The 22769-nt window shown below is 56.1% G+C and overlaps 2 protein-coding genes across 9 annotated transcripts; one reads left to right on the top strand and one right to left on the bottom strand.

Moving 5' to 3' along the window:
- Window positions 1–510: 510 nt before the first annotated feature.
- Window positions 511–5702, bottom strand: ZNF821 (zinc finger protein 821). Of its 8 annotated transcripts, XM_061593931.1 has the most exons (8): window positions 4290–5645; window positions 4118–4179; window positions 3163–3286; window positions 2917–3057; window positions 2635–2783; window positions 2065–2169; window positions 1556–1728; window positions 511–1308 (listed from the first exon to the last, which is right to left on the bottom strand). In XM_061593931.1, exons 4-8 carry the CDS (start codon window positions 3011–3013, stop codon window positions 645–647), a joined length of 1188 nt encoding a protein of 395 aa, XP_061449915.1. In that variant the 5' UTR covers window positions 3014–3057; window positions 3163–3286; window positions 4118–4179; window positions 4290–5645; the 3' UTR covers window positions 511–644. The 8 variants fall into 8 exon arrangements, with proteins under 8 accessions (XP_061449915.1, XP_061449912.1, XP_061449917.1 ...); XM_061593928.1 differs by lacking the exons at window positions 3163–3286; window positions 4290–5645 and adding an exon at window positions 5679–5702; XM_061593933.1 differs by lacking the exons at window positions 3163–3286; window positions 4290–5645 and adding an exon at window positions 5679–5702 and having other exon boundaries at window positions 511–1164.
- Window positions 5030–13851, top strand: IST1 (IST1 factor associated with ESCRT-III). The gene is made up of 10 exons (XM_061593936.1): window positions 5030–5251; window positions 9186–9285; window positions 9643–9823; window positions 9974–10061; window positions 10329–10412; window positions 10847–10957; window positions 11086–11271; window positions 11539–11631; window positions 12246–12294; window positions 12876–13851. Exons 2-10 carry the CDS (start codon window positions 9198–9200, stop codon window positions 13073–13075), a joined length of 1080 nt encoding a protein of 359 aa, XP_061449920.1. The 5' UTR covers window positions 5030–5251; window positions 9186–9197; the 3' UTR covers window positions 13076–13851.
- The last annotated feature ends 8918 nt before the right edge of the window (window positions 13852–22769 follow it).

Raw genomic sequence — 22769 nt, 5'->3', positions numbered from 1 at the left:
ATGGGCCTGACCGAGGAAATGCCTCCATCCATCCCCTCTAGAAAATGAAAAGTCAAGAAAAAGAAGCAGCGCAATAAGATTCTGGCTTCCCCACCCTGCAGAGTGGCCCTGTGCTCAAAAGGATGTCTTCATCTCCCTGGCCTGTACACCCGAGCCTCCAGGTGGTCTTGCTGGGTTCAGTCTAGCCTCCACCACCTCAATATGCCTGGTGCCAGGATTAAGCTTGACACAGCCCAGTGGGTAGCTCTGAGGGCCCAGGCCTCATGCCCTTTCCTTCCTCAGGACTGCACCTTCCCCTCCTGGTATCCACAGAAGGGCTCATCATGATGCCGTAAAACCTACTGCACTTCAAAGCTCTAGCTGAGCTTGGCCCAGCAAGAAAGCAAGCTGGGTGAGATGGCAGCAGTTGGGGGGGGGGGGAGGCAAGCTTAGGTCTGCACTCATACCAGAAGCATCGGCCCCTTCTAGGTGCTGCAATGAATTGGCCAAGCCCACAAGGAAGAGACAGGATGCGTACAGTTAATTTATTTTCCCTGTTTCCGTTCACAGGCAGCGTGCCCCACCCTTTGTCACTGGTCACACTCCCCTACCATGCTTCATTGGCAGGGCAGCAGAGCCCCAGCAGCAACAGCCGCTTTCCCGCCTCAGCGCAGGGCACTGGGACTCGCCTCCTCAAAGGCCATCTTGCCAAGCAGTTGCCCCTCGAGCTCTAGGCCGCCCACCGGCAGCGGGAAGAAGTTCATCTCAGCGGCTAGCGCAGCCATGGCAGAAGAGTCCTGGCCAAACTGAGCCCGCAGCATCATGTCCATTTTCTCCAGGCGGCGCTTCAGCCTCTTGGCTTCGCGCTCCCGGATGAGGCGAGCCTGCCGCTTCTCAGGGGTCTCATTGGCCCGCTTGAGACGCATGGCTTCGCGGTCCCGCTGCAGGCGGCGTGCGCGCTGCTCATCTGTCTCCTGCATACGCTGCAGGCGTTTGGCCTCACGGTCCCGCATGCGCCTCACTTCACGCTCCTCTGGCGTCTCGTTGTCTCGGCGACTCTTCTTGGCTGTGCGCTCTCGCTCCAGGCGCTGCAGCCGCACCTCCAGGGGCTCATTCTGCCGTCGCAGGGCCCACTTGCGAACACCTGGGGCTTGAGCTTCCAGAAGCTTGCGGTAAGTCACGCAGCTGTTGCACACAAGGAGGATGCCAGCGGGATACACCGTGGGACTGAGAGCAGCAGCAGCACCTGCTTTTTCTCCGGCACCAGAAGAAGCCTCGGGGAGAGGAATGGGCAGGGCATCCCCACACAGCACTTCTGACACCTTCTCACTTTGAAGGCCAAAGAGCAAGAATGGCAGGTGGGAGGCACAGATCTCAGAGACTATTGTGCGGCCTTAGCCCCCCAACTGTACGTAGCGTATGAATGCTGGGCTTACCTGTTCCAGCTAGCTACAGGATCCACCAGGGGCAACTGCCTCCATTAAATCTCTAAACAACCCCCCCATCCCACCCCAGGCTTCCCAGAGCAGCTTGGAGCAAGTCACACACCCCCGAGCCACAGGTACCCACTGCTCACCTGTTGAAAGTGGCATGACTGGTGAAGCGGGCCCCACACACCGCACAGTTGGACAGCTGGTCCTCGGAGTGGATGAGCAGGTGCCTGCCCAAGGAGCCCGGCGAGCTGAGTGTGCGGCCACAGACAGGACACAGGTAGCTCTTGGCGCTGACCACAGCTGCCGCTGCCGTGTGCTGCAAACGAGGCCGGGCTGTGAGGCAAGGGCTCCGGCTCCGCTGCCCTGTCCCCCTCTCAGCTGTCCCTATGAGGGCTGGCCAGGGCCAAGCCATGGAAGAGCTGCCTCTTCTGTTAGGGAAAAAGGAGAGAGACCCGCAAGGCCTACCCTGGGATGTGGTGCAAACCCACAGGGGTGATGGGGGACACTGCATCCTGCACCAAGGCCCCATGCCCACACCCACACCCTTTCCCCATCCAGTCCAGGATTAGTAATTTCAGCCTGGAGAGAAAGGAGGCGCCAAGGCAGGGAGGGTCTCACCGTGCATGATATTCTCAGAGTTCCCTGCAAATACCTGATACACATGGGTGACAAGCTGTTCCCTGCTTCCGCACTCCAGCTGGCAGAGGGGACATTGGGAGAGCCCCATCAGGGCATCTGGGCTGGCATTCAAACCCACCTGGAAGCAAGGAGAAGCAGGCTAACGAAAGAGCAGGGGACAAGACTTATGCCCAATCCCCACTGCTGCTGTGCCAGACCCTTTAAGGCCACACTGGGGAATTCTGTGCAACATGAGCGCAGCCCTGCTTCATCAGACAGAGGGCCTATCCTCTTTCCCAGAGTGGTCAACCAAATACACGCAGAGCCAGATGACAAGAGCTCTCCGCCCGCCCAGCAAGTAGCATTGAGAAGTAACTCCCATGCCAGAAGGCCCAGATCCGATGTCTTGAGCCTGCTGTAGCAGTCACCTGGACACAGCAACAACCCGGCCTTTGAAAAAGACATCCCAGAGCGGCCTACGCTGCCCCCTTTCTCTCTGCTAGCACCATCCAGCTCTCCCTTCCTCTGGGAAACCACAGCCCTAGATCTACAGTAACTGGGTGCTTCTGCTTTATTATGTCTATGGCCAATAAGATGAACTTGCCTCGTGGTCTCGAGTCACCTGTTGGCTGCTGCCCAGCTGCTCAGGAGGCTCCAGTTCCTTTTTCACTGCCACCGCCATTGTTCCATCATCCTCGGAAGCATGGGAGGAGACCTCATCCTGTGTGGTCTCCCCCTCCCCATCACTATCACCTGGAAGAGAGGGGAACAGCTCTAGGCCTCTGCCACAGAGCAGGCCTACAAGGTGCCACAGCAGCACGCAGACTGTTGGGTTCTCCCAGGTGCCCCAGAGCCACTGTCCCATACCACAACGAGCAAAACTCACAGCTGCTGGAGTCCTTCTCTGGTGGCAGCAGCAGCAGTGGCTGGTGTGTCAGTGGTGCCTGAGCTCCAAGCAGCCCAGGGAAGCCCCTTCTCATCATGGCCTGTCGTGTGTGTTCTTCTAACCCAGCAAAGACTTGCTCCCCTGGAAGCACAATGGGGGAGGGAGAGGAAACATCAGACTGTGGCCCTTCCCAATTCCAGGTATTCCTTGCCCCCTCCTCAGATGCCCAGCGATGGTCTCCCCTACCTGAAGATGGCCCAGAATGGGACTAATGCCTGGGGTCCATTCCCCAAAACAGCTTCCCCCAAACCCTTCCTGCAAAGCAACGGTGGCCTGACCAATCCGCCCTTCGCATCCTTTCCAGCATGATCTGGAAATACAAATGTCTTCAGCAGCATGAAGCACGCAGGGAAGGCTCTTGCATGCCCCTGGCTCTGCCCTAGTACTTGCACACCCACCCAAGGTTCTCGGAGAGCTGCTGCTGGGGTAAGGCTGTGACACACGCGCGGAAGACGCATTTCCAGGCTGCAATGTGGGCAACAGGGAACCTACCTACCCTCCAAGCCATATTAGCAAGGGAGGGTAGTTCTGGGACTCTGCTGGTTGATGGTTAGCTTTCAATTACTCTACTTCAGTTCTTCCCTGAGGGTTGTCTTCTGTTTACCTGGACAAAAAGGGAGTTGCCTTACAAGTGCCAGCCTTTTGGGTTCTTGCTATTTCCCTTCTGATCCTGAAGCTAATGCAGTGCCTAGAAGCACCCTGTTTCTGGCAGTGCTAACGTGAGCAGCCACCCAGTCCTGGCTGGAACAGAGGTGCTGCCTGCCCTTTTGCAGCAGCTGCTGAGGTAGCAGAGGTGGCAGCCCTGAGAGTCAGGCTGCCACTGGACTAGTAGAAAGGGCCCGGGGTCCCATGAAGTGGGGAGGGGGCTCTGCTATCCAGGATATTGATGAAGGCCTCCCAACTCAGCCAAGGGGCCTGTTGGTTTGCAGAAAGGCTGACAGCGGCTCCAGGGGCACCTCTGCCTCTGGGCACTGAACCCCCCACCTTGCCCAAAAGGCAAGAGATGATCTGAAGGCGCAGCCAGGGCTGGAGATGAAGCACCCCTCCCAGCAATTTTCCGATTAGGATTCCCAAAGGTGCCTCACCGGAGGAGAGTGGGTAAGGCTGGAAACGGCAACAGCCCCCCTTCCCCATTACTCACAGTGAACTTTATTGGGGGTGGTCTGTTTCCGACGGGACATGGTTCCCCCCCAGGGGGCGCACCTGCGGAGAGAAGAGCCCCGTCATCACGCGGAGAATGGCAAGGGGGTGGGGGCGAGGGAAAAGCCCCCCCCCGCCGGACGGAAGGAGGCTGCCGCAGCCTCGGCCCTTACCTGGCTCTGTCGCCCCGTCCGGGCTCACCTAGCAGCGCGGAGGGAGGGAAACAAAGGGTCGCCCGGGCGGGCGGACGGACAGACGGAAGGAAGATGGCGGCGCGACGGGAGCGCCCGGCTCGTGCACGGCGGGACCGACAGACAAGCAGCGAGGCAGACGGGGGCGCGCCGCGCTGGAGCTCCCTCCCTCCCTCCCACCGGAGCGCGCCGCCCGCCCCGCCTGCCTTGCAGCGAGGGCGCCGGCGGGGACACCGCTGTCCCCCGGTCCTCTCCGCAGGCAGTCAGTCGGGAAGGGGCCGCGTAGCCATCAGGCCGGTCCCTCCGGGGGCTTCGCACCCCGAGCCCAGCGAAGCGTCGTCACGCGCGAGGCCGCCCCTCCTCTTGCCGGAGGGGTACCCCCGCCCCGCCTCTCCTCAAGGCACAAGCCGGGCGCCGTGAGAGAGGCCCCCGCCGAGCACTGCGGGGGCCGCGGCCATTCAGAGCAGCGCCCCAGGCGAGGAGGAGCCCCCTCACCCGGGGAGAAGCTGCGCGGGGGGAGGAGCCTCCGCCGCCCCTCAGCGCGCGATGCCGGTACTCTTCAAGGCCGGAACCTTCCAGCCGCACCCGGCGATTGCAGGGGGATCTCAATGGCCGTGACTCCCGCTTTAGGAAGTTCGTCTTTTATTGCAGTCCCTCTTGCTCTGCGGCAAGAAAAATCCCTCCGCCCGAAAAGTAGTTCCATACAAGCACACAGCGCCCCCTGTGCCGCTACGCCCCGTCCCGGACAAGCCGCGTCGCTCGCAGCGGGATCTTCCGGGAGGCAGCGGCGCGGCTGCTAACGCGCTTCTAGGCCGGCCGGCGAGAGCGGGCAGAGCGAGGAGGCATATCCCTCTGTCTGAAGTACCGAGGAGGAACCCGCGACGCCTGACACGCCACCTTCGCTGCCCGCCCGGAAGGAACTGCCGCCGCCGCCGCCGCCCTCGGTGAGCCCGCCCGGAGGCCCAGACCCCCCCTTCCTTCCTTTCTTCCTTCCTTTCTTCCTTCCTTTCTTTCGGCGTTGGGTCTCCTTGGCCGCAGGAAAGGTCTGGCCGCCGCCCCTCTCCGAGGCGGACTCGAGGCCTTTGTTCTCTCGTTGCGGCGGCGGCACGGAGCGGGACCCCCGGGTGGCGGGGAGGGAATCCTCTGAAGCTGCCGGCCCTTCCCCGAGGAAGGTCCGGCGAAGGCTCCGTGGGCCCCCTGGCGTGTCAGAACGAGTCCCCCTCCCGGCTCGCCTGCCAAAGGGCTCCTCTTTCGGCCCTTCCGTTAGCGCCGGGAAGCCGCCAGCCCGGGGCTGCTGTCCAGGGTGCGGGACGGCGCCACCCTGGCCGGTTTGGAGAAGGTTTGGAGAAGGGAAATGGCCGCCTTGCCTACCTTTGAAACATCGGCCGGCTTCCCCGCGGTCCTGCCCCTCTTGCAGCGAACCCGCCCCCAACTAGAGGGACGAAGGGGGGCGGGGGATTTGCGCCCTACCAGAGATGAAGGGTCGCCGGACAGTGGCCGTAGTCGCCTCTTCCAGTGCTGGAAATCGCGTCGGCGGGGTCGACGTTGTCTTCCAGGGACAGGCTTCTGGGATGGAAACCCATTAGAGAGATCTGAGATTGGGAGTTGCCGCTTCTTGCCTCGGGGGCTATCGTAGTAATATACGAAAAGACAAAACGAGGAATTTGTTGCTGACACAGACGGAAAAAGAAACGGAAGGAAATTTCTTTTTATTTAAACCAATCTATAGCAGATTGGTAGCGGGGAGCACGTATGGCGCATGTGTAGCTCCTATGCAGGGTGAGAAAGTTGCCAGATGCCTTCAGAGTGAGAGTCTGCGACTGGCAGAAGGCTAGACCTCCGGGGGGGGGGGGAACTTGCTGTGCCCTGTGTAGAAGATATTTAGTGGGTCTGACGGTTGCCAATTCTCTTAGAGGCCTTCAGGGATAATTGGTTCTGGTAGGTTTTGTTGGTGGGTTCTTATTGGGTCCATATCAGGTGTTTAGGAGGAGTCTTACTAAGGAGGGACATGGATGATGCCACCCCAGTTTCAGTGATCATGGATAGAGGACAATATAGCCATGGGGAGGTGGTGAGCTACCACGGAAGACAAAGGCAAGGCTATCTATGCCCTGTTCTTCACTCCCACTCCTCCCATGGACGCGTTCCTCATTGTACATCTACTGTGCCTACTGGCCTTTGTGTGTCATTAACACCAGATCGGTACACAATAAGACCGCATTCATCTATTATTTGATCATGGTTGAGAGTGTCAATTTGGTATGAATTACCAAGATCTGGGTGGGTGAGCTGGAAGGAGTTGATCTGACCCAGCTTTACCCACCTGGATCCTTGGTGCAACATCAGCACAGCCTGCAGGGACAGGAGAGAGGGGTTGCTGTCATCTACAGAACTTCCATGTCTGTCACTGGGAAACCACTCTGTCTTGGAACTGGCTGTGAGGGCCTGTACCTAGTGGGCCAAGGAGACAGTAAACTAGGGTTGCTGTTGGAGTACCATTCACTCTGCTACCCAGCAGCTTCTCTGACCGAGCTGGTGGAGGCCGCTTCGGCTGTGGTATTGAAGGAGCCCAGAATGATAGTCCTGGGTGATTTCAATGTCCATACTGAGGCTGCCTCTAGTGTTCTGGCTCAGGCCTTCGTGGCCTCCATGAAGACTACGGGGCTGTCTCAAGTTGTCACCAGCCCAACTCATAGGGCAGGGCACACCCTCGACTTGGTTTTTGCTCCAGATGGAGGAGGTGGTGGTCTGGAGATAGGGGGGTTGGATGTCACCCTGTTGTGGTGGTCAGACCACTTCCTGGTGAAGGTTAGGCTTACTGTTCCAGTCCTCCCCTGCAAGGGTGATGGACATACTAAGATGATCTAACAGAATCCCCTAGATTCCTGAAAGCCCTGGGGGAGTTCCCAGTAGATAGAGCAGGTGACCCTGTTGAAGCCCTTGTCACACTGTGGAACAGCGAGGTGCATCAGGCTCTTAACACAGTTGCCCCGGAGAGTCCTGTCAGGTTTGCACCTTGGTACACCAATGAACTAAGGGTAATTAAACAGGCTGGACAATAGCTAGAGCACAACTGGTGAAAGACTTGCTGTGAGGCTGATCGGGCACAAGTAAAACATCATAACTGTGCCAACTCTATGGTGGTGAGGGCAGCGAAGAAGGCCCACTTCTCTGCCACCATCACATTCTCAAGTAGCCATCCAGTGGAGCTTTTCCATATAGTAAGAGATCTGTTGACATCAATTCCAGGAAATGGAGTTTTAGACTCTTCGGAGGCCCACTATGAATTGTTCACAAGGTACTTTGAGGTTAAAGTTGGTTGCCTCTGTAGCAATCTTCATTCCACATCCAGTGTAGTCCCCAGTGAGGTGTGCAGTGCAACTTCTGCTGCAACTTCTTGGGATAAGTTTCAGTTGATGTGGCCTGATGACATGGACAAGATGCTTGTGACAATGCGGCCAGCAACGTGTCCTCTCGACCCTTGCCATTCTTGGCTTATTAAAGCTTGCCGAGGGGGTTTGACTGAGTGGATCCAGGATGTGATCAACACACTGTTGCAGGAGGGAGTGTTTCCAGCTGTCCTGAGAGAGGCAGTGATCAGACCACTCCTGAAAAAGACCATCCTGGACCCACTGGTTAGTGACAACTACCACTCGGTCACAAATACCCTCTTTTTAGGGAAGTTGATTGAGAGGGTTGTGGCGCAGCAATTGCAAGTACTCTTGGATGAAACAGATTCTTGACCCATTTCAATCTGGGATCAGGCCTGGTTATCGGACTGCATTGGCCTTGGTGCCCTGATGGATGACCTTTATCGGGAGAAGGACAGGAGGAGTGCGACCCTGTTATGCTTATTTGATCTCTCGGCGGCTTTTGATACTGTTGACCATGGTATTCTTCTGAACCAACTTAGTGCAATGTACTCTTTTACAGTGGTTCCGATCCTATCTCCAAGGTTTTCAGAGAATAGCATTGAGTGATTGTTTTTCGGCCCCCTGGCAGTTGTGCTGTGAGGTGCTGCAGGGTACCGTCTTGTCCCTCATGCTGTTTAGCATCTATATGAAGCCCTTGATAGCGGTCATCAGGAGATTTGGGGCAAAGTGTCAGCAGTACGCTCATGATATGTGGTCTGTTTATAACATCTGAATCAGGAGAGGCTGTGCAAGCCCTGGACTGGTGCCTGGACTTGGTGGTGGGCTGGATGAGAGTCAGTAAACTGAGTCTGAATCCTAGCAAGATGGAGGCACTATGGGTTGATGATTCCCAACTTCGGATAATTGATTGGTTGCCTGCTTTGTATGTGGTTGTACTCCCTCTGAAAGAGCAGGTCCAGTCTGGGGGTGTTCCTGGATCCATCTTTGTCGCTATAGCACACACTTGGTCACGGGCTGCCTTCCCCATACAAACCTACACAGGTCCTGAGATCAACATCTGAAGCCCCTCATGTTGTGTCCCTACAGGAGACATGTAGAGGGTGGAAACGAGAGAACCGACCTTTTCTGTGGGTTGTGGAATGGTCTTCCTCCGAGGGAATCCACATGGCATAGATGTTCTTTTTACAGTGCCAGGCAAACATGTTTTTGTTCTCCTGGGCATTTGGACAGCACTGATGGTCAAGGGTTTTGTGGCTACTGGTGGCCATCCTGTGCGTAGGAGGTGGATATTGTGCTGTGTTAAATCCTTGTGGTTTTTTATATTTGTGTTGTTTATTGGATTTTTAACGTAATTTGTTACTGCAAATAGCTCTGGATATGTGAAGTGATATATACATATAACAAACTACTCTAACCAATAAAATATATGTGCATGGAAAGCTTCCAGGTGCCTTCCTTGAACATGCATGAGAGATTTTCTCTTGTCTTTCTCGTGTTTTTGCAGGAATTCTACACCATGTTGGGCTCTGGGTTCAAGGCTGAACGCTTGCGAGTCAACCTGCGTCTTGTGATCAATCGCCTCAAACTGTTAGAGAAAAAGAAAAGTGAGCTGACTTCCCCATCTAGTTCTGTGCCCCCATCACCAGAGCAGCAGTTCAGGACGGTGATGGTGCTCTACCACATTATGTGCAGAGATTCTGAATTTACGGCCTGCATGTGTTGGGGTGTAAGGGTGCAGCCTTCAAAGGGGCCGGCAAGGTGCTGAGAAAAGTTAGTGGGCATGGCTAAGCTAGGTTCATTAATTTCAGTGGGCCTACTCTGAGCAGTTGGAAACAAGCCGGGGGCCCTCTTGCACGAGCCCCTCTCCTTGCGTACACCCTCCCCCTGGGGCACAGGAGCAGGGTTAGAGCAAGGTTGGTGGGCCTTCTCTTGCTACTCCATGATGTGCCCTTGTCTTGCAGCTGAGCTAGCCCAGAAGGCACGAAAGGAAATTGCTGATTACCTGTCTGCTGGCAAGGATGAGCGGGCTCGCATCCGTGTGGAGCATATCATCCGGGAAGACTACCTGGTGGAGGCCATGGAGATCCTAGAGCTCTACTGCGACTTGCTGCTGGCACGCTTTGGCCTCATCCAGTCTATGAAGTAAGCTCTTGTCCTTGTGCGTTCCTTCCCCCCAGGGGGCTGCTTTCTCTGTGGGTGGGCCTTCTTTGCCTGCGTCTGCTGCTGTTGGGACGCCCACAGAGCTCCAGAGCACCCTGGCGCTCGGCCTTACATGGCTTTGTGTCTCTGTAGGGAGCTGGACTCTGGTCTGGCAGAAGCCGTCTCCACCCTCATCTGGGCAGCCCCCCGACTGCAGTCGGAGGTGGCTGAGCTGAAAATGGTGAGTAGCGCCAGCTGTTTCTTGGCAGAGCTGTGGCTCCTTTGCACACTCTGCTTGCTGCCCAACCTGCCTGGATGGGGCGGGGCAGCTGCTGCCAGGTCTGTTTGATTGCCTCTGGTCTGCACGGGACACTCAGCAGGGAACTTAGGCTGGCTCCTGTCCCCAAGCCTGGACCTTCTGCCCAGGGGATGACACCTCTCCCGCGTTGGACAGAGGGAAAGCCAGTGGGGTCTGGCCTGCGTTGAGTGTGTACTGTTCCCATACCAGGTTGCTGACCAGCTGTGTGCCAAGTACAGCAAAGAGTATGGCAAGCTGTGCCGGAGCAACCAGATTGGGACCGTTAACGACAGGGTGAGAGGAGCTGAAGCATGTTGGGGGGCAGGCGGGGACGTCAGGCTGTGGATGGCTGCCAGCCACAACAGCTGTGTTCAGAGGCAGCATACCCTGAAAGCCAGTCCCTGGGAATCACAAATGGGGAGAGTGCTTGTGGGCATCCCATAACGGGCATTTGGTTGGCCACTGAGAACAAGGGACTGGCCTGGGCTGGCTGGGCTTCCTGTGGCCTGATCCAGCCTCAGGGCTCTTCTTATTGGAGGAAGCGGTGTCAGTGCTTCGGATCATGACTTGTCTGCAGGGGGAGGCCTTGTCTGTGGCAAAGCACACGGTAGGACTAGAAATGTCACGTTTTGCCTGCGTTGGGTGTCTCCTGGCTGCCAGTCCTTGATCTGCCCAGCTCAATGAAGGGAGGCAGCAAAGGGTTGACTCTTCCCCTCCCTGCCTTGTAGCTGATGCACAAGCTGAGCGTGGAGGCGCCTCCCAAAATCCTGGTGGAGAGGTACCTGATTGAGATTGCAAAGAACTACAATGTGCCCTACGAGCCGGACTCTGTAGTCATGGTGAGTGTGTTAGAGGGTGGGTGGAGAGAGGCTTCCCCATGGTGGTGGCTGGGAGGTGGTTCCATCCTCCTTTTCTGTCTTAGCAGACCCCTTGCCCATTTGTGACGTGAGTCTCTCCCCCTGCCCAGGCGGAGGCTCCCGCAGGTGTGGAAGCAGACCTGATTGATGTGGGATTCATGGATGATGCAAAGAAAGGGGGGCGTGGTGGCGGCGGTGGCGGTTTCATGGCTCCAGTGGCTGGTCCTGATGGAGTTGTGCCCATGCCCATGCCCTCTCCAGCTCCTCCTTTCTCCTACCCACTTCCAAAGGGACCAGTAAGTCCTGTGTCTTGTGTCAGATGGGGGGGGCTCTCCAGTGGAGTTGGGCTGGGGGGTGGCATTGGGAGGCGGAGAGAGAAGAGAGCAATCTACTGTGGCAAATGGGCATCTGAGCCCACCCACTGTCTGCTGTGGGGCAGAGATTCCCATCAGCCTCTCCGCCAGTGTAGCTTTCCAGGGAGGAGTCGCTCATCTGATTCTGCCCTGAGGAGGGGACACTGGCCTGTCTCAAGGGCTTCTGACTTGGCCGTGTTTTCCCTGCAGGAGAACTTTAACGGGCTGCCTGTGGGCACCTACCAGCCGTTCACCGGTCTCCATCCCCCTCAGATTCCAGCAACACCTCCAACATATGAGTCTGTAAGTGCTGCTCCCAGAAGAGCAAGGCTGAGTTTCTGGGAAGGGGATCCTCCTCGCTGCTGCTGCTGCTGCTGCTGCTGCTATCACTCTACTGGGGCCGTTGCATGAGGGCTGCCAGTCAGGTGCTGGGCATTGGCAGGCCTCTGAGGAAGCATGCCCAGGGCTGTCTATTGCTGATTGAGGAGTTGCCATCGGTCCTCCTTGCCCCACACCTTCTCTTTTGCTTAGAGCAATAGGGAGTTCCGTTTGTAGCAGTCTCTGGAGGGGAAAAGGGTCCAGCTGCCCCAGTGACGGCTCCTCTTCCTGCATCTATTTCCCACGGTTTTGAAATATTTTCCTGGCAAAAATGTGTGTCCTCTGCCGAGACGGGACAAAGGAACAGTTGGTTGCTGGTGCTCAGGAGAACAGCCCCCACTTGCTTCCTGTGATATAGAATTGGGGAGGGGGAGCAGTCCTACCCCACAAAGGGGCAATAGCCAGAGGTTGTGTGCCGATGCACATGGCTTTGCTGGTTACTGAATGTTGTGGTTATTGGCTATAGTTCTTGGGTGGAGTGGGGTAGGGAGAGATTCTGTAAGGGGGCTCCCTGTGAAGCCAACTTGTGTCTGTTTCAGATCGATGACATCAGTGCTGACAAGGAATTGCCATCCTCGCAGGTAGCTGGTGAGTGCAGGGAAGGACTGGAAGCCACCTGATGCCAGAAGCTCTGGAGCCAGCCGGGGGGGGGGGGGTCCCAAAGAAGCGCTGCTGCTGCTGCTACTTGTGTTTTTCTTTGCCCCCATCCACCTATGTGTCAGTGCTGGGTTGCTGCTGCAGTTGCCCTCGGAAGAGGCAGATCTGGGGGGTGAGGGCACCAGGACTCCCCAGCAGAGCTTTGACTCCTGTGAAGTGCAGCCCATACCTTTGGCTGTGGGAGCAGTGCCAGGTGCCCAAGCAGCCCCCTTTGACCGTGGTCCCCTGCAGCTCCTCGTAGGGGCTCCAGGGCTCAGCTGTTGCACAGCGAGATGAGGGGTACTCCTGTGAGCCATAGCCACTCTCGCCTCCTGCTCCCAGCCAGGATTTTCACGCAAGAGCAGACTCTATGCCTGAGGCCTGGTGTCCCATCAGCCGCTGCAGGAAGGAGGCAGGTGGTCCTGCCACACCTGGTCCCTCCACCCCCCCCCCAATGCTTGTTAGCCACGGCAGCTCTTTTCGCTGCCGTGGGCCTGTCCCTGCTTGTATCAGCCTGCTGTTGTCTGCCGCAGGTCCTGGCCCAAAGCCACAGCCCAGGGGGCGGCCTCCGGCTCCAGTGTCTAGTTCGGGGGATACCTTTGTGCTGCCAGAGTTGCCATCTGTGCCAGACACGCTGCCCGCTGCTTCTGCTGGCACCAGCACTTCTGCCTCAGAAGACATCGACTTTGACGATCTCTCCCGGCGGTTTGAGGAGCTGAAGAAGAAAACCTAGGGGCGCCTGGGCGGGGGGCAGACAGGCCTGGGTTGCTGCGGCCCCTCCCCACAGCACCGCTGGAGTGCGCTTTCCTCTTCCTTCTCTCCTTAACACCAAATGCCGCTCTGCTTTTCTGATGTTCAGCTCCAGGAGGGGGGACTGCACAGCCTCTTTGAACCCGGAGCCTCCAGGCGCTTTGCTCTGCCCTCTCTAGTGGGGCATTGGAGGGGAAAGGGGGTGGTAGGGACACTAGCTGAAGAGTCCAGGCAACTTAGTTGGACAGAAGCCCCCCACCCCCTTCCGGGCATGTGCTGCTGTGGAGGCTGGGGCCACGTTGTTTTGCTTGCTGCATTCTCAGGGAGCCCTCTGGGGCCATTATGACTTTGCTGTGGGGCACAAGAGGGGGCAAGTCTGCCCTGACCCCCCTCTGGGCTCAGCAGCTGGCAAAGAAGCAGGCATCTGTGAGGGATCCCAGCTCTGCCTTAAGGTGGCTCTCCAGGGTCCACGGTAGCTCACTCTCAGGCTAGGTTCAGGGCCATCGCTCGCCTTCTGCTGTCGCTTCTGGGTCTCCAGCCTCTTACTTTGCCTGCAGGGCAAAGCCATCCGTTGTGGTGGCGGCGGTGGCAGCACACCCAGCAATTCTTCCTGCTGCTGTTCTGGAGCAGTAGCAGGAGGCGACCTCAGCTCTCCCGTTAACACCTCTGTATGTCACTATTTCACTTGGCTTTTCTGGGACAATTTAATGGGTTTGTACCTTCTCTATCAGTTCTAAATAAAGTTGAGGATTAGCCTTGGTTGGGTCCATCTCAGGCAGAGCATAATCCCTCTCTTGGCTGACTGGAGGGTGGGAGGGAAGCAGCTGGAGGACTGGTGTGTTCATAGTGGGGAGAGGCCCCTGCTGCAGCCCCTGCCACTACCCGTCTCTGGTGCAGGGCTGAGTAGCTGCCCATGCGGCTGACCTGATGGTTCACAACATTCTTACCATGGAGACAGTTGGCCATTCCCTCAGAAAAACAGGCAAAGATGTGGTCCAACTGTTTATTGAGGAAAGAGGAAATGTTGCCTGAAAGGGGAATGCAGTGCAAATATGTGTGGCCTTTGCGCGGGGCCCCCCGCTGAGCTGTGTCTCAGAACAAGGCTTGTTGGCATGCTTCACTCTCCTGAGGATCTTCAGTGCAGCCCACAACTGAGTTCCACAGAAGACTCTCTGAGGCCCCCCTTGAGACGCCGTTCCTGCTTCTCACCTGGCACTGCAGGCTGCCTGTTCTGCTGGGCGAGTGGGGGAGCTGCCCTGGCTTCTCTGCAGTGTCAGGAGAGGGTCCTCTCAGCAGGCTTGAATCAAGCCATCTCTTGACAAATCGGCCCTTGCAGGGTTTATGCTGACCATTACAGGTTGATGGGGGGCTGGTGAGTGCCATCCCCCCATGTCCCCTCTCTGTAGGATTGGGGAAGGCCCTTCTGGTTAGGACCTGGGATCCTTGCATCTTAAGAATTTTGGGTATCTTTAAAGAGAGGCAGGATTTGAGCTCTTCCTCTGGGCAAACAGAGCCCTTCGGTTGAGGAAGGGGCGAGGCGAGAGTTGATTTTTCCTGTAACCCTTTTCTCGCCCCTTCCTGTGGTGTGACCTTTGAGAACAGTCATTCCTCTATGCAACTTAACAGACCACCTTTGTCCTGTAAGTTCTTCAACTGGAAATGAGGGATGTGCAATCTAGAGTTCCACATTTGTTGTCTCCTCAGAGGTTAAGCCCTAGAATAGGTGAGAGTTCTTATGGGATATTAAATTGTTTTGGTTTCCAAGGTCTCACTGGCATGGAATAGACACCTGGATATCTGGGACTGGCTATAAATGAGAACAGTCGTACTTTGCCTCTTGGGGAGGGGGGGGAAGAAGAAGGGGGAGGAAGCAGCTTCTGTTGTTCAGGGACTTGATTCTACTTTGGGCTGGAGATCAGTAGCTTCGTTTTGCTCTTGAAACTGCGGGGGAAGAGGGGTAGGTGAGCAGCTGCCTGTTCAGGCAGGGCTTTCTGGACAGTCAGAAGGATCAAGGGGATGGAGCAACTCCTCTCTGAAGAAAGATTGCAACATTTGGGGCTGTTCAGTTTAGAGAAAAGGCAAGTAAGAGGGGACATTCTATAAGTGCAGGCAATTATGCATGGCATGGAGAACGTGGATAGGGAAAAGTTTTTCTCCCTCTCATAACACTAGAATTAACACACCCAATTAAGCTGAACGTTGGAAGATTCAGGACAGACACTTCTGGGCATAGTTAAACTATGGAATTGGCCACCACAAGAGGCAGTGATGGCCACCAACTTGGATGCCTTAAAACAGGGATAGACAAATTCATGGAGGATAAGGCTATGAATGGCTACTAGCCATGATGGTTACGTTCTGCTTCCTTGTTCAGAGGTAGTATGTTTCCAGATGCCAGAAACTGCAGGAGAGGAGGGTGCTCTTGGGCTCAGGTCCTGCCTTCAGGCTTCCTGAAAGAGGCCTCTGGTTGGCCACTGAGAATAGCATGGTAGACAAGATGGGGCCCCGCTGTGCAGTAGCTCTTGCATTCTGCCTTGTATACCCCTAACAACGGTAACTCAGGGGTGCCAGTAAGAATGGAAATGTAGCCTGAAGAGATGCTATTGAGTCAAGACCATGTGGAAAAGCTCATGGGTAGCTTCCCCACCCCAAGCACAAAAAAGTAGGAGAAGCTTTGTACATATCTTTGAGCCAGCCAGCTGCACTTTGTTGTTTTTAAAGACAGCGGGTACAAGAGTGATGCTTAGAAAAGGTGCCGCTTCACAGGTGCTCTTGGGGAGAGGGGGAATTGTGGTGCTTCAGTCTTGTGGCTCCTTTGGGACAGCTGCTGGGGGGGGGATCTCGTTGCTTGATTCCAAACAAGATGGAGATCTTAAGTTGAATGAGCTGCATCATGGATTCCTCTTTGCTGGCCTGTTTTGAGGAGGGAGATGTCCTGTGTGAACTCTGATCCTGAAGACAGGCTGCAGCATAGAAGCAGCTCTCCACAAGAAGGTGCTGCTGAGCTTCTGGCTGGTGATGTACACTTACCTGGGCAGCCTTCATCTCCCGACTGAAGATTGTTAGAAGGGCAGAGACAAACAGGTTGATGATCACAAACACCATGGAGAGGACACTGGTGGCAATCAGTACAGCACCCAGCACAGGGTCCAGAGTAATGACCTAAGCACAGAAAGCATAGCAATGGCTCCTGTGTCTGCATGTGCATAGCAGAGAGCCACACAGCTTTGCAGAGCACAGGGATGCCTGGTGTTTGGGGCCCAGGGAGCTGGTGTTCTTTGGAGTGTATACAGTTGTGCATGGCGTGGAGAAAGGCAGAACAAAGTTTTCCTCCTTTTCTCCTAATGCTAGAAGTTGTGGGCATCCAGTGAAGTTGAATGTTGGAAGATTCAGGACAGACAAAAGAAAGGACTTTGCACCGTACGTAGTTAAACTATGGAATTCACTTCCAGAGGAGGCAGTGATGGCCACCAACTTGGATGGCTTTAAGAAGGGATTAGACAAATACATGGAGGATAAGGCCATCAGTGGCTACTAGCCACAATGGCTATGTTCTATCTCCATAGGTGGAGGCAGTATGCTTCTAATACCAACTTTTGGAAATGACGGGAGGGGAGAGTTCTCTTTGCGCTCAGATCCTGCTTCTGGGCTTCCCATGAGCATCTGCTGGGCCACCGTGTGAACAGACCACTGTGTCCACAGTGGCCTAGATGGGTCACTGGCCTGATCCAGCAGGCTGCTCTTAGGAAGTCCAAGCAGGACTCTGGGGGCCGAGCTGGTAGCTCTGGGCTGGGGCTGGCTATTACTGCTGCTGCTGCTGTTACCTCTTTTCCCTCGAAAGGGCAGCCTAGGGGTGTTCCTGGCTGTCCTCTGAAGTGCGGCATGTCACGGGGCACTCACCTCTTGGTAATCAAAGATCCCAATCAGGAGCCCTACGATGGTCACTGCTGAGTCAAAGAAGGTCTTGTAGTCAGCAATGCTCCATCCAAACATGAGGTTGCACTGATGATTGACCAGAGAGCAAAGGAGTAAGGGAGGACATGGTCACAGAGCATCTGCGGGATCATGGCATGCCTCTTCCCTCCCCCCCTTGTTGGTTCCTCCGCAGCTGGCAGGCCTCTTACCGCAATGGAATAACCCACAAGAAGCACCAGAAGCGTGAGCAGGAAGCCCAAGACCTCATCCCAGGCTTTTTGCAGAGTCTGTGTGATGAGGTGCATTCTGGGATTCAGGTGCAGGAGATTCCACAACTTGATGGTTGTCAGGGCCACCAGAAAGGCAATCAGGTATGTAAGAGCAGATTCGACTTCCACAGTCTCATAGAAGCTGATGAACCTGCCAGAGGGGTGGAGGAGGAATTCTGCTGTTGGGGGAAAAGCCTCCTCAGCTGGGGAGCGGCTGGCTTGAGCTCCGGGTCTGCCCTTGCAGGAAGGGGGAGAGGGAGGTTGTGGCCTCTCACCTGGTGCGGTCTTGGCGGTGCTGCTTCAGAATGCTTTGTGCCAGGAGCCCCCTCTTCACATAAAGGCCAACAGCAGCCACACTGATGAGGACGGCGCTCGCGTCCAGCAGGTTTCCTTTGCTGCCAAAGTACTTCCACCGCTGCTGCTTCAGCTGCTGGCCCTGTGCACCCCAGGAAAAAAGCAGGCTTGGCCCAGGCAGCTGCATGTTGGGGTACAGCAGGGGACGGGGGCAAGTGGGCAGGGTGGTGGTTGTGTGTCCTCTCTGGGGAGAACAGCAGACTCCACACACCACCACCATCATCTAATGAGGGGTGTGTGAACCTGTGACACATCAGACGTTTCTGGACTCCAGCTCTCAGTAGTAGCTCCAGGCAGCATGGCCAATTGTCGGGGATGATGGGAGGGAGTCCAGCAACATCTCGAGGGCCTCCACAGGTTCCCTCTCCTTTGCGGGCAGCCTCCCCAAAGCTGGTGCTCTTGGGATATTGTGGGCTGCAACTCCCATCAGCCCTGCCCAGAGTGGCTGTGCTGCTCTGTGTTGGGGGGAGTTGGAGTGCAGTAGGCAGCCTTGAGCCCCCACCCCACTGAGCCCCACCTGAACCAGGATGTAGTATATGACAAGCAGGAGGAAGGTGATCTGGGCACAGGCCAACTGGAGGAGGACATCGCTGTCAGGATAGAGGTGGACAATCTGCAGCTCAGATTTGCTGAACAAGGCCCCTGCCACAGAAAGAGGATGGGGTCATGCGTGGCTGATGTGGGGCTGGCGCCTCAGGGAGCAGGGAAAGGGCTGCTACAGGGGACTGGGATGGACCCCTTTCTCTTTGTGCCCCAGCAGCCTCAGGACAGCCATCATGCCCAAGACCCATAGCGGGGGATGGAGGAGGTGACTGTCTCCTGAGCCCTCTTGCCTATCGGGCTGGTCTCCAGGATCAGGGTGACTGTGCAGAAGAGGTTGACATTCGCATTGTAGATGACAAATTCCACAAAGACTGCCTGTGTGCTTCTGTCCAGCCAGTTGTTCCGCCTCAGATAGCGAAGGACGCTGGAGAAGGAGCAGAAGAAAGTTGACCAGTGGTGTGTCAGAAAGAGGCAGACGGGCTTGCCGTGGTGCCGGATCTTGGTGTGCGGGGGGGGGGGGAGAGAGAAGGAGAGAGAAGCACAGCTGTAGATTGCTGATATTTATTCTTCTCCTGCTGAACTTTAGCCCGATTCTGACCCCCAAAGGCCCTCCTGTGAAACTCCAGCCTGGGAGGCCACAGAGGAAGAGTCGACCAACTGCTATTAGCCATGAGAGCAGAGGGGGACCGGGAGGGCCTGGGGAGGAGTGCCTGCTGGCCAGCAACATCGGGGGGGGGTATTATTTACCAATGGCACCAGAAAAAATGTCTAAGTAGGGGGGTGCTTCCTCCCCCACCCCCCTCTGGCTCTGCCATTATTGCCTTTACTTTTCTTGCAGGTGGCTTGTAACCATCTGCCAGCCACTGTAGTAAACAGGCTGGTCCACGTCACGGGTGTACAAAGGGTGGGATATACATTTAATAAATAAATAATACATAAGGTAGGCCAGGGGAGGCATTCCCAAGCTTCATCCAACCCCACACCACCTCCTCTGCCTTTCCTCTGAGCCTGTAGCTTTCATTGCTTCATTGACTCCCACACAGATCCGGGGGGGGGGGAGGAAGACTTCCCAGAAAGAGCAGGCTAAGCTTCCAGAACCTGCTGCCTCTTCCACAGCACCCTCAGGGCATGTACCTCCTAGCGTAGCTGGCGTTTCTGCCAAGGTTTGCCAGGTAGCCACTTCCTGGGTAGAGGGCAAACTTCCCCCAGATGGGGTGCTCTTGCAGGTTACGTTCACTCTGGTGCACCCAGGCGCTCGCCTGTCCTCTCTTGTCGGTGCCACGAGGCCCCCAGGTGGCCATGGAACCCACCATTCCCTCCAGGCTGGCAGCACTGGGCTCCCCTTGGAACACGAGAGACAGCCCCGGCTTGGGTGGGACTGCCGCGGCCCTGATCTGCCGCAGCCGTGCACTGCCCACCAGGAAAGAATTCCCATCCATAGCCAAACCTAGGGAGGGAAGCGGGATGTGCTGCTTCGGTGCCCATCTTGGTTGCAAACACACAGAGGCAAAATGCTCTGGGCCTTCATGGGCACCTTCCTCTGAAGAACCAGATGCCTCCCACCACATGTCCAGCAGCTTGGGGAGACTCTGGTATGGAGGGGGGGGCATCTTCAGGCCAGAGGGCTGGGCCTTTAAGGCTCAAGTTCTCCACCAGGGTAGAGTGGCGGTAGTCTGGAGACAGAGGCACAGAAGGCCCCAGTTTGCTCCCAACTTTTGCTGGAGGAAGCTGCTCACTTGGAGCCATCCATGGTCCAAATCCTTTTGATCATCAGCCTAGCCTTTGGCCTGCGACTTTCTCTGTGGGATCTGGTGTTGGACCAGAACGTGATGCTCCCTGGCTCCACTCACCTTCAGAATCACTATAGAGACCAGGCAGCAGAATCTGCCTGGCCCATCTGTACAACTGTTCTAGAGTGTGGACATTCTCCAGCTGGGATGTGAAGGTCTTCTGGAGGGCATTGTTAAGGTAGAACTCATTGGGGTCCCTTTCAGTGTAGCTGAGGACCATGAGCACGGTCAGGAATACAAGCTGCACTGGGGACCAGAAAAGAGAGGTGGGGAGGGAGGTTGAAGCAGTTTGTCCTGCTGGATTCTGCATCCCTGTGGCCAGAGAACTTGGGGGAAATAGCCTCACAAGAAGTCAAATTAGCATCCCTACTAGGCCTAATCAGCTCTTCAGGTGGGCAAGTTTCCCCGATGGTGGTCTAAAGCTTGCCAATTATGCCAGAAGATCTGTCTTCAGCAGAATATGCATCCACTGTATACATTGTGTTTTAGAAGCAAGAGATGCGGAATCTATCCAATGAATGTCCACACCATGATCCAACTTCACAACTGGATTAAAATGCTTCAGGGTGGGGGCTGCTGCTAAAAGCTGACAGCTCAGCAGAAGGGCCTGCCCACCAGAGAGCAAAAGAGGCCTTCTCTCACCTCCCACCTGTAAGTTTAGTACCTGAATCCACCTTGGCTTGCATTGATGCAAAACTGGAATGGAAAGGGAGGATCATGGTAGAGACGGGAGGGGGGATTCTTCCGACTGATCGGATTCTTCCTGGCAAGCTCTAATGGTCCTAGTTTAACCCCAAAAGCCCAAATGAGCCTGTGAGGTTGCGTGAGCCTCCCTGCCCCCAACAGCCAATGCAGGAGGCAGAGGAGGAGTGGCAGGCTGCTTCAGGGGTCCCCAGCAACCCCCACTTTGAGTAACGCTTGCTTGGATCCGGGTTTCTTTTCTGCTCTGCAAGAGCGAAAGAGGAGGAGAGGCTCCAAGGGAAAGGGTTCAGGCCTGGGTTCAGGCCCTGATGGCATGTCCTGGTAGGGTTGAAAGACTCCTGGCTGAAACCCTGAAGAGTCACCTCCAGTCAGCGTAGACACTACTAAGCTAGATGGAGCAATAGCCTGACTTGGTATAAGGCAGTCTCCCAAGTCTCTGAAGGTGCTCATCAGGGTTGCAGCTGGAAGCGCTCGATGCCTTACACCCACCACCAGGACCATCCTGACCTCAGGCTTGCCAAAGATGCGCTTCTCACTTGCTTCAGCACTGAGATGCTTAGAAGTGTGAGCACTGACAATATTGCTACCATGCCATTAGGGGCAGGGAGTGTCTGTCCACCCACGCCCACACCCAGGCACTTGCACCCAGCCTCACCTGCAATCTCTCGGGCCAAGGAGTACAGCTTCTTTTCTTTCCAGGCTCGGTCCTTTGGTCGTGTCATTGGCGTGAGGCCTGGAGGCCTGTAGGTGGGGTCAGCCCAGCCTCTGGCCCCAGGAGCTGCAGGGTGCAGGCACCTTTCTGGAGAGGAGGGAAGCTGGGCTCAGTTTCAGCTGGAGGAAAGAGGCACCTTGGGCCAGTGGAGCTCAGGCCAATGGCTGTCTTGCAGCAAGACCCCATGGAGGACTGCAGATGTGGGGTAGCTGGGTTTGGGGGTGTGCATTACCTATGATGAGGCCCAGTGCCCGACAGACCTGCTGTTCCTGCCCCTGGTCCTGCCACGCCTCCCTTTTGCGCAGCAGGGAGAAGACAAATGTCAGGGCCAGCACCTGGGAAGGAGGAGGGAGAGCCATTGGGGGTGTCAAGAGGACAGGACCTTGGGGCAGGCATCCAGGGCCCCTCAGCAAAATGAGCAGGAGGGCCACCACCAAAAGTGGAATGAGGTCAGTGAAGTAACACTCTTTACAGGGGGGAGAGAAGGGGGACATAGAACCAGTGAGTCCAGAGTTGGAAACTGCCCCACTGTGTCATTGGCAGGGCCTGAGGAGCTAGATCCTTGCCGTCCTCTGACTGGGCTGTGTGGCTACAGAACCACAGCATGCCAAGAAGACGCTAGTAGAGATGGGGGGAGGCTGGCCCTGGCTGTGGGGAGGTGTGGGGGGAGGCTAATTGCACCATAGAGGGGTCCCAGCGTACCTTCAGTGGCTGCACTATGAGGATGTTTTGCAGCACCGAGAGCAGGATGGAAATGGCCCAGCGCCCAGCTTGGTCCCTGCTCATTTCTAGGCTGTACAGCACTGTGAAAAAGGCCGAAGACAGGCTGATGCTCCCCACAATGAGCCAGCAGAGAAAGCCAAATCTCCTTGGGAGGCAGCGGAAGAAGGGGGGCCCCTCCTCGGCAGGGTCTTCAAATGGAAAACTGCTCTGCCAGCCCCTGACCCTGCTGGGGCTGGAAACAAAATGGCACCTCAGACCTTGGGGCATCGGCAGCAGGAGGGCAGCATCCCACGGGCTAAGCATCTTCCAGACAACCTGGCCCTTTTAAAGCCATCCCAACAAGAGGGTGGAAGGGCCAGCAGGAGCAGGGAATAAGGGGGGATGTGAGCTGTTAAGCCCCCCTCAAATGCAAAGGGACTCCTGGTGAGGACTAGAGAGAGGGCTTTTTCAATTGTGGCCCCCACCCTGTGGAACTCCCTCCCAAATGTTCTCCGCATGCCCCTTCTATGATGAGTTTCCACCGGGCCTTGAAGACCTGGCTCTTCAGGCAGGCTTTTGGAGTGGCCTAGATTATATCTTCATCGTTTTTAGATTTTCAATGTCTAGGTATTATATGCCTATGTTGTACGTCACCCAGAGTGGCTGGACAGCCAGCCAGATGGGTGACTA

This window comes from Rhineura floridana, chromosome 13 (assembly GCF_030035675.1).
Source record: "Rhineura floridana isolate rRhiFlo1 chromosome 13, rRhiFlo1.hap2, whole genome shotgun sequence".
NCBI lineage: Eukaryota > Metazoa > Chordata > Lepidosauria > Squamata > Rhineuridae > Rhineura > Rhineura floridana.
This window is presented reverse-complemented; position numbering and strand designations above follow the sequence as displayed.